Genomic DNA, 10048 nt, shown 5'->3' on the forward strand with positions numbered 1-10048 from the left:
ATAATCAAAGAACTGTATACGTAATAACATGGCATGTAACAGCAAATACCCGCGCTCCACACGGAGCTGCGAAGAACTATTGGCCGTACAATTACTAGTCAATGGGCGATATGAATAAAGACTAGCAAATGCTTTTATCCAAGATTCTATGTACATTTACACAAGGCCTTTCTGTTGAAAACTGAAGTAAGAGCATTTGCTAGTCTTTATTCATATCACCCAATGTGTCATGGCCTGTGGTAGTGTGGTAGAATTGAAAATTGCAGTATTTCTTTGAAGACAGCGTTCGGAGTTACGTTTTTTTCCAATCGTTATCCGTGGCTGTTGTTGATGTCTACTTTGACGAAGATGTTAGGAATACTCTGGGTCGGGAAAAGGCAAACTGTACTCGGGTGAAAGACAAGGGATAAACTCATGGATTCAATCATATGACAGATGAAATCAACATACGACATGACCATGAAAGTCATGTACCTTTTGCTTTACTTCACAAATGTACCGACTGTTAGGCAAGGGTTTGTTTACAAAGGGAGTTTGTCATGGTTTTTTTACAATGTTTACCTCGTGTTTTTTCACTCCAGGTTGCCAGTGGGATCAATTAATCTAGGTCAACTAACTGATAATTCGGCTAGAGGCAACAGAATTGGTCCGCAGTGATGTGAAAAGTGCGCAAAATTCTCGTTGAACAACAAACGGGCAGGCCGCAACCGGAAGGTAGGCCTAGAACAGCATTTACACAGAGCCATCTTGAACCTCAAAGTATTAACATTGCTCATCTTTCAGAGAACGTGCGTAATACCGGACTGTTCGAGTTCCATTCCCTATTTCGAAAGCAGGTTGTTTCACACAACAGAACTATCCGGCAATTGACCCAGTTTTGCTGTCAAGTTCATGTTATCACAATATCATTGGATGATCGATATTGATACACTGAATAATGGGGTCATCTGAAGGCATAAAATGGGATTCCCCTGTAATGTATATTTAGAATGAAACTGACGTCATTTTGAAATAGCGATAAAAGGCAGTACCAAATTTGAAGTTTACATTACTCATGCGTTTGCTGACTAACTCAAGACGTATTCATTGTGGAGATTACATGTAGAATATTAACGTGCTATAGAACAATTTGTCAGATAATTTAGGATCTTTCGTGGCTCAACACAAGATTTTTTGAACTCTCGCTTTTTGGCTGCTTAAACGAACTCTTTTCTAAGATGACACAGAGATTGGTCTTCTCAATATTGGTGCTATCGTCCATATCGTTTGTAAGTATAATTTTTACCATTTTAATTCTCGCCCAGGCAGTGGATCGTAATTATGGGGGAGGAGGGGGGCAGTAGGTCCTTTTTCGGTAAGGTCTACCTTACTTTCCTCCTCATTTGGCGGCCACATCATAAAAGTGGATGGTTGGGAGGTTATTTTTAGAGCTTTGTTGTTATTTGCTATTCGTTGGCTGAAAGACTATCACTGATGCCTAGCGTGGGTCAGCCACAGCTTATAAGTGACAACAAACGCAACGACCCCACGGTCTATGAGCGTAATAGAACCTCGGATATGGAAAGAAATCGCCAACATTGGAATCTACCTTTATGTGGTCAATGATAATTATTGTTATTCAGCGACTGTATAAATTGAGCACGGCCCCATTATCTCTCAAATAAAATCGTGTCTCCTTCAGAGATAGCAACTTCGAGAGATTTAACACCTTGGCAATATGAAAGCAATGTTTAGCAACATTGAAAGAGTCATGCGAGAAATTATCACGACATGTATCATAGCCAAATGACCGTCTCGAGATTTCATAATATTGTTTTTTCACTTGACCTCCCCTCGTGATAACAATCATACTATTATTAGCAATTAGTATACAACTCGATATTAGGAGTGCATGAAGTCATTACATTGTATAAGTTCTTGGTAGGCCTAAGTTTTTCTCGTCGCCCATTGGCTACAAAATTGATGGAGCTGATATTTTTATTCTTACTTCCTATTTATCTTGCAATAATGTAAACACGTCATTATTTTGTTTAGATTTGATACTTTATGAAGAGCGTTATCGGTCTTATTACAGCAACTTAATTTCTTTCGCTGCATCAAAGTCTCTGCGGGGTTCCCAAAAATGATATTAGATGAATTATTTATACATTGAAAACAACAAAGAAAATATTGCTTGTATGTAAGTCTGACCAGTCAAGATTTTTTTTAAATATGGTCACCCATAAACGCCAAAAAGAAATGCAGTTATACACGATGCCTCGCTGAATCATTGTTTATATAGTATTTCCACGTCTGTTCTACACAATGGCATTGTTGAGGTGAGGTAGGCCTGCTTCACCAACACTGCACCAACACCAAAACTTGACACTTTCCAAACCCCGAGACTTGACCTGACCTATTGTTAAATTATATTTATAGTCAGTATGCAATTTCACAACTGGAAATTTTCAAATTTTGATTACAAAATTCATTTTTTTACAAACGGATTAGGTCGGCCTTTGATGATTAGTTGAAGAACACTGAATAACAAAACCCTAGATATAAACGTATTCTTGAAAATAACCGTCTATGCTTGGTCAGCATCCTGGATTATAATTGGCTTTATCCATGTACCTAGAATCATACGTTACAGTAACTTAGCGAGAAAGGGGAAATTACTATACGACTCTGACATTCGTTATACCAGGATGTCATCAATGTATCACAATGGCCAATGACCGATTTCGAAATAGGTAAGCCAATTTGGAATTAAAAGAAGTTTGTTTTGGTTTTGAAATCGGGCTAAGCCTTACTTTCAGGTTTTAATTTTTTATCGATTCCGATCAAGAGTTTCAAGACTTGAGAACACCTTCAGTTTCGACTCGCGTAAACTTTCAGTTCCAGATTTGGCAACAAAGAATGGCCTCGATTATAAGTACAAATCAATCATCAGTCAATGCACTCTGGGAAAGGCCAGTCAGAAATTCTCCACACTCAACCATACGACGTACATTTGCTATCTTAGTCGATGATCAAAACTTCAATTAAGGGTTGACCGTAGGAACTACCATTTTGGCGAGAACTTGAAATCCTATAGAAATCAGAGCACCTCCAAAGCGAATGTCCATTTAAAAAATGGGAGGCTCTTCTCTGGAAAACAAAGAACTGACTCCTACCCTTGAAATTGGCACTCATTTTCTTTTGAAAGAGTTTTAATTACTTTAGAGTTTCAAATTCAGGCCAAAATGGTGGGGCCAATGGTCAACCCTTAACCACAGATTTTAAAGAATTTCTATTACAACGAAGAATACGCACACCATATCACTCATTCAGGTCACGGATGTACATCCGTGTTCCGGTATATGCATGTTAATATCATGAACATGTGCTGAACGTCGATACACTATAAACATCATCAAAAAATGTAATTTTCAATATTGGCAACTTTAGTCTCATTGCGTTCAACCTTTCTTATACTTGCAGGCTTTTGCCACGACAGAGCCAAACAAGCCAGCAGACACCACGGAAGATCTCCTCAGCCAATTCGAATTCGACAGAAGACTGGACGAAGAATATGCTGGGCAGACGTACCCCCAGAGGGGCGATGTCGTGGTCGCACCGGACCTTTACGAACTTGGGCCGCAGAAGTTTGATTTCGAAACGACAATTGCCGATCTAGAAAACTCTAATTCCGAACAACACCCGACATTTTCCGAACGGGTTCCACTTGATACGGAGCCTGCTGAGGTTCGGACGTTTGCCGATAGGGTTTCGACTGGTACTGAACCAATTGCTAAGGTTTCTCAGTCGACTGTTGCATCAAAGGTCAAGGCCTCCGATTCTCTGCCGAAGAATCATGAAACTGGTACGAATGACGAACCTGCGCGAGCTGTACATACCGAATCAAAACTTAAGCCAAGCCCTGACGAGGACACCTATCACTTGTACAAGAAAATAAAAACAATATTGCGGCAACCTGACATTGACAGTCGGCTACATAATGATACATCGACGTCCGGAGACAATTTTGTCCCTACAATTGCGTCATTCCCTGGCAGAAACCCAAGCGAAGATGACGCCGGAAATGACATCATCATGACTGCTGTCTTGCCCGCCGCGATCGTCCTTGTCGCATGCCTCGTTATCGCATCACTTGCACTTATCTTGTACTGCACATTCCGAAAGCCGGCGAAGACCATTGGCGGAGAGCGAAGTGGAGCTGGTCGTGTTCAGCTAACTGGTGTCCACAACCGCTGGGAAGCTTTCGAAGATGCCCGTTCAAAGGGCCAGCCCCCAAACCAACGCTTCTGCTCAAAGGGTAACTTTTACGCGCCTAACATCGTCGATCAGATGCCAGAGAATTTGCTCAATGACAAGACTGTATACGTTGATTCAAAGTCGGACAAGCTCGTTGTACGAAGTGACGCTAGTTGTCACTCTCTCTCACCTATGATTCTCCAGAATGTGGAGCATGATGATTTTTACTCGAAACTTCTGGACAACGAAGCAGCACTGAAGACTCCAGCAGGACTTGGCGAGGACGCTGATAGTAAGAGTTTGTATTCCGACTCCAAACTTAGGTTTGTCACAGTACCATTGGAAGACGATGATACAGCGCCAACGCCGACAGGTGGCAAGAGGGTCGGTCACGTGACGCATGTATGCCATATTTGAACTTTAAGTCTTAGCTTCAGTGAAGATACGTGTTATTTTTCAAAGAATAGTGTAAGAACTTTACGCTGTGGTATTTTCAGCTCATAATTTCTCCAAGAAATACCACACGCACATGAAGATCAAACTTCAACCCAACTGTCGCGACAACACTCATGAAATAATCTCATAATACTATAATTTTGTGAGAGCTGTCAGTTCGGCTAGAATCTTGAATGAATGAATGACATTTACATTTATATACCGCAAAATCCAAATTTTGCTCTACTGCGGTGTTTCAAAATATCGTCTGAACAGATGGGTTTTAGCCCGCACCTGAAAATAGCAACATTAGCCTTTTTAATCTCAATGCTGAGCTCATTCCAAAGTCTGGCCGCCTGTACAAGGAAGCTCCTGCCACCGTACGTCTCCAGGCAATACCTGGGGATCCTCAGGAGACATTTGTCTTCGGACCTCAGGGATCGCCCGGAGTCACAGGATGGGAGGAGCTCGGATATGTGAGCAGGGGCAGGTCCGTTTCATCTTCATGTACCTATGGAAACACCCACGAAATGATGAGACTCCGTAGCATAGAGCATGGATCGCGGTATCATAGTTTTAATTAAGTTACTAAAAAGTTGTAATGAATTTTGGTCTCCATCAAAAGACATTCTCATGGACTCATTATTTTATAAAGCGCGAGTGTATTCGCTCTTAAAGCCTTTGTAACGTCATAGGGGGTTTTAGAGAAATAAAAACAAGGTCAATTCATTCTATGACAGCCATGTAACCACACATCTTGCTCGTCTTACACTGAAATGATTTGTTTATATATTTGCAACAAAAAGGAATTAATGACTAGTGTGCCGTTCGTTCCTTTCCTTTTGATTTCGTATTTCGTATTTCGTTTGCTTGTTACATATCGCATTATTATGAACATATACGTTCATAGATAGCACTGCCATTCAAGTACAGTATATATTTCATTCAATGCAAGTATTTCACACTCACTTAAAAATGATAGGTCCCACGATGAACTCAAACATTATTCTTGATATTAAGTAAATGTCATTAGAAAATATTTCTAATAACTCGTTACCACTGGATCGCAGGGACGAAATTACATATGAGCACATAATGTCGCTGCGACATGAAAAATTTCAAATCATGAAATCACATTTTACGCTGCACAACTATGCCACTGACGTAGGCAAAGATGGGGCCTACAATTTTTACAACAAAGTGCACCCTGTTCTAGCTTTAAATGACCATTGCAAGCTGTCGGCTGTCACCTTCAATTCCACACTGTCGCGCCAGTGAAATTTTCGCGCCAGGACTAGTGCCTACTAAAAAAACGAATAACGCATTTTACTGATATCTAAGAGCTGAAACAAAATTAGAATAGCATCAAACACGTTCAAAAATAGTTTACTGGTGAACCAGAAGAAGAATAAATTGCAGTAAAAAGCCGTCCATTTCTTTAACATTTGTCATGCTCGTCACCAGTATTAGTTTAGTATGCCATAAAATGTAAGCTTACCAGTCATTTTGTTCATTGTTAATAAATACAGCTTATTTTGATACCAGTTGTTGCTTGATGTGTTCCTCACTAGCGGTCGCTCGATACTATGCCAAGCAACTGAGAGGAACTATAGAAATGCTGCAAGTATTTTTACAGCCCGAAGGAATCCATAAAAATGAAATCCGACATATCTTATTTGAAAACGTGGTGTTGCCAACCCGAGAATAACAAGGGGCATTCCTCACCCACCCAACCACAACACACGACCACAACCCCAGTACTGATTTCGCGGGAATTATGTACTATAGCCCTGTCCGTGACCATGCGAGCAACATTTACCAGTTCATAAGTTTAAAGAAGAAAAAAATTACATGAATTAAGACTTTCGCCCGCCCCAAAATGTTCCTTTTGGGACGGAATATGTTGTTACAGTTGCTTTGAAGACGAACTATTTATTGGTTATCTTTCTCTCGCTAGATGTCGATACTATGACACCACAGAACAGGCATACTGACCCATTCATCAATCGATCTGCTCAATGAGCACATCAGATTTTGGTGAATGTTAAACCAAGAAGCTTCAAGATGACCAACAGGACGTCCCGCAACTACGATCGTCCTTCTGTTCCTAGCTCTGTATCCTAAGTCAAAGGAATCTGACAAATTTGACTTCATTGCGAGGTATTTCAACCTGAGAAGGACAAAAGACAAGCCCCTCCAATTGTATTCATTTTACACAATCAATATGCTATACGAACATCTGTCGGGGCAGTAAGGTGTGCTTGGAGTCCATAATGTATTTCTCAACCCGTGATTTGGGGATTTTTTCTGAAAATAAAATTTGGAAAATATATACTTAGCAACAGCAGCTTCCTTATATCGGTACCAGTTTCATTTCTATAATGTGGATGCTTGACCTCCCCCTGGTCCACTCACGATTGGAATTTCTGGGAGGGAAATTCGCCCGGGAAACACTTTAGTATTTCCATGAAATGCTAGACAGCGAGATCAATCTTGATGCATTCTAAAAGACCTGCCGACATTGCGTGGGTTTGAAATGGGGATTCCCGTTTCATCACGCACGCCTGGTAGAATGTTGTCTGGCATCGAGATGGTCTCAATGGAGAGTTTGCCAGTACACAAGCAAATCACTAGCGCGTGCATATATCACATTTGTATCAAAATAAATTGGTTTATTTCGCAGAGTGAAAAGTAGAATCAAAAGAGACGGTGATGGGCATAACGAGTTTGCCAAATATTATAGCATGGTTTCAATAGAGGACCGTGGGCACTGATCACATGACTGGTAGTGCATTTATTTTTGGTATATACTTTACAAATTGAATGAAGACAAACACATTGGGACCAAAACTAGTGTCAAGAGAGGCGTGCGCTAGGGAGGTTCCACTCTATCACTGTATAAGAGAAATAGTGTAATCATCTTGTTGCAGCAGCTCATGCAGGTACATAGTGGGGAAAGTCTTGGTGCTTCCGAGCAAAAGCAAAAAAAACGTTTTACATCTGAAAACATTGTACCGGGTTCCCATTGTTGACTTCTTGTCAAAAATGACTTTATATCTGGTATAGTCACAGAGAGTAGGCGAGGTCCGCGCGGCGCGCCTACTGCAGACCGTTCGTCCTGGTCACAGGGCATGATCAGGAAGCAACAAGTTTGGTCCCATAATTATACTCTTTCTGAGAAAGGGGAAGGATGCAATGAACAAAATCCACCGGCATGATTGTGTTATACACCCCTATGACGAAAAAAATCGCCGTAATCAGAAGCAAGTATAATAGACAGGTTTCGCAACCCTTACAAAGTTATTGCCATTAGTGTCATTAAGTCCTTTGCATGTGCATTAACGCGACACGAAGCGGCTTCAATACTTCGTACAAGGAATCTGGGAATACCTGAAAAACCGTAGTCGATTAAATATAAGTAGATATATTACATACTTCGTACTTCACCTGCCGGCCTTCATCCACCCCCCAAAAAAACAACAACAACAACAAACCTTTTGTGTGTTTTCTTTCATTTCATACCTGTTACGGGCCGCAACAAAAGGAGTACCTTTCAACCCACTTTGAAGGCCGTCCACCAAACATTTCGACGTTTCTATCGTGACTTCTTTCGGCGGCTCGTATAACAAATTAGCACCCCCCCCCCCCCCCCCCCCGAAACCGCCTATCATTCATCGGCATCGTGATCAGGAAGTTGAACAATGGGATCGGATAGGCGCTCACGTAGACGTTTCGGGGGCTTTGCGAACTCCCTAACAATTGTAAAACCTGAACATTATGGGTTGTCAGTGTTTCGATATACTCCGTAATCAAGAAACCTTCCTGATAAGGACAGCCTTTGTCAGTCTCAAAGGGTGTCTTCAATCCTGTCAAACGAGATGTTCTACTATTCTACAATTGGCCACTATTCATGATAAACGCAAAAAAGATAATAATTTGGTTTTTGCTATATATTATACAAGTATGATTCAGCAATGTTTACACAGTGCAGCCTGAATAAACTTCCCCGTTGCGGAATGAGAGGTGGCCCACTAACCTCTTAAGTGAGCACACGACGAAATCGAAATGTTGCAGTGTTCACAAAGTACATGTACATATGATGTTATGTGTGCATCGTTTGGGGCTCTGGAGGGCGAACTACTGATCGGATTTCTTTAAATCCTAAATATAATAGTTTCACCCGAAAGGCCGTTTCGGAATAATAAGTTAAAAAATAATAAGTAAAAAAATTGGATAAACGTTCTCGTCGGCTTTGCGAAAACTCCCTTCTGTGAACAGTTTGTATACACACGCCAGTACACAATCAAATTACTGGCGCATGTATACATCACATTTGTATCAAAATAAATTGGTTTATTACGCAGAGTGCAAATAGAATCCAAAGACCAATCGAGACGGTGATGGGCATAACGAGTTTGCCAAATATTATACAACCTTTCCAGAAATGGGGCGCTGAGTGTCCGAAATAGTGATGTCATAAGGGGAAACTAGGCCTTATGGTGGAGGGACAAAGGAGATAGTCATGGTTGACCAACACACCTGAATGCCTGTAATGACGGACAAGGGGGAAAAAGTTAGTTCCAATGCAAGCCACCAATTTCGGGAAGCATGTATAGCATGGTTTCAATAGAGGACCGTGGGCACTGACTCACATGACTGGTAGTGCATTTATTTGTGGTATATACTTTACAACTTTTCGAAGAGGTCTGTGATCATGCGTAGGCCTATGACTTGCATGTAAGAGAAAAATGGCGAAATGGGCAAGCATTTGATGCTGAAGGCAATTTCAAACCCTAAGCTACCGTCTAAATTACCCAAACATAAATTTCATAGAGTAAAGTACTATTTGTTAAGAGTTGAAAAATATGTAATACTGATCACAAAAAAACTGATTATGACTCGACTACATACTCTCGCTTGCACAGAAGGAAATCCTAACTCCATACCTGCTCATAAAGCAATCTGTTGGCCTAAATGTTCCTATCACATTTCATTATAATTCATCACCAAATCAAGCAGCGCGTATTTGGGGGAACCCCACTTTCATAATTGGGGGGTTCTGATTCATCAATTTGCAAGGTGTAGATAAGTACCGTAATGCATGTACATGTGTGCAATTTTGCAAAGGAGATGACGTCGAAGATGAATTTCATTTTTTAATTGTTTGCACACAGCACTCCGTCATTCGGGAAGCAATGTTTAAATATATTTCTACAGTTGATACAAGCTTTGTAAATCTACCCGACATCGACAAATTTAAATATCTCTTAACCTGTATTTCCACCCCTGCCTTTGTTCGCATTGCTGCTTATATTTATGATATGTACCCCTATTAATTTGTATATACCTTTCACTGCTTTGTATCATTGCATGTCTT

The 10048-nt window shown here is 40.7% G+C and overlaps 1 protein-coding gene across 1 annotated transcript; it reads left to right on the forward strand.

The window, feature by feature from the left end:
- Positions 1 to 1071: 1071 nt before the first annotated feature.
- LOC135496674 (uncharacterized) lies at positions 1072 to 6291 on the forward strand. The gene is made up of 2 exons (XM_064786127.1): positions 1072 to 1268; positions 3463 to 6291. The coding sequence occupies exons 1-2, from the start codon at positions 1218 to 1220 to the stop codon at positions 4651 to 4653; spliced, it is 1242 nt and encodes a 413-aa protein (XP_064642197.1). The 5' UTR covers positions 1072 to 1217; the 3' UTR covers positions 4654 to 6291.
- Positions 6292 to 10048: the final 3757 nt, after the last annotated feature.

The sequence above is a fragment of the Lineus longissimus genome, chromosome 12, assembly GCF_910592395.1.
Source record: "Lineus longissimus chromosome 12, tnLinLong1.2, whole genome shotgun sequence".
NCBI lineage: Eukaryota > Metazoa > Nemertea > Pilidiophora > Heteronemertea > Lineidae > Lineus > Lineus longissimus.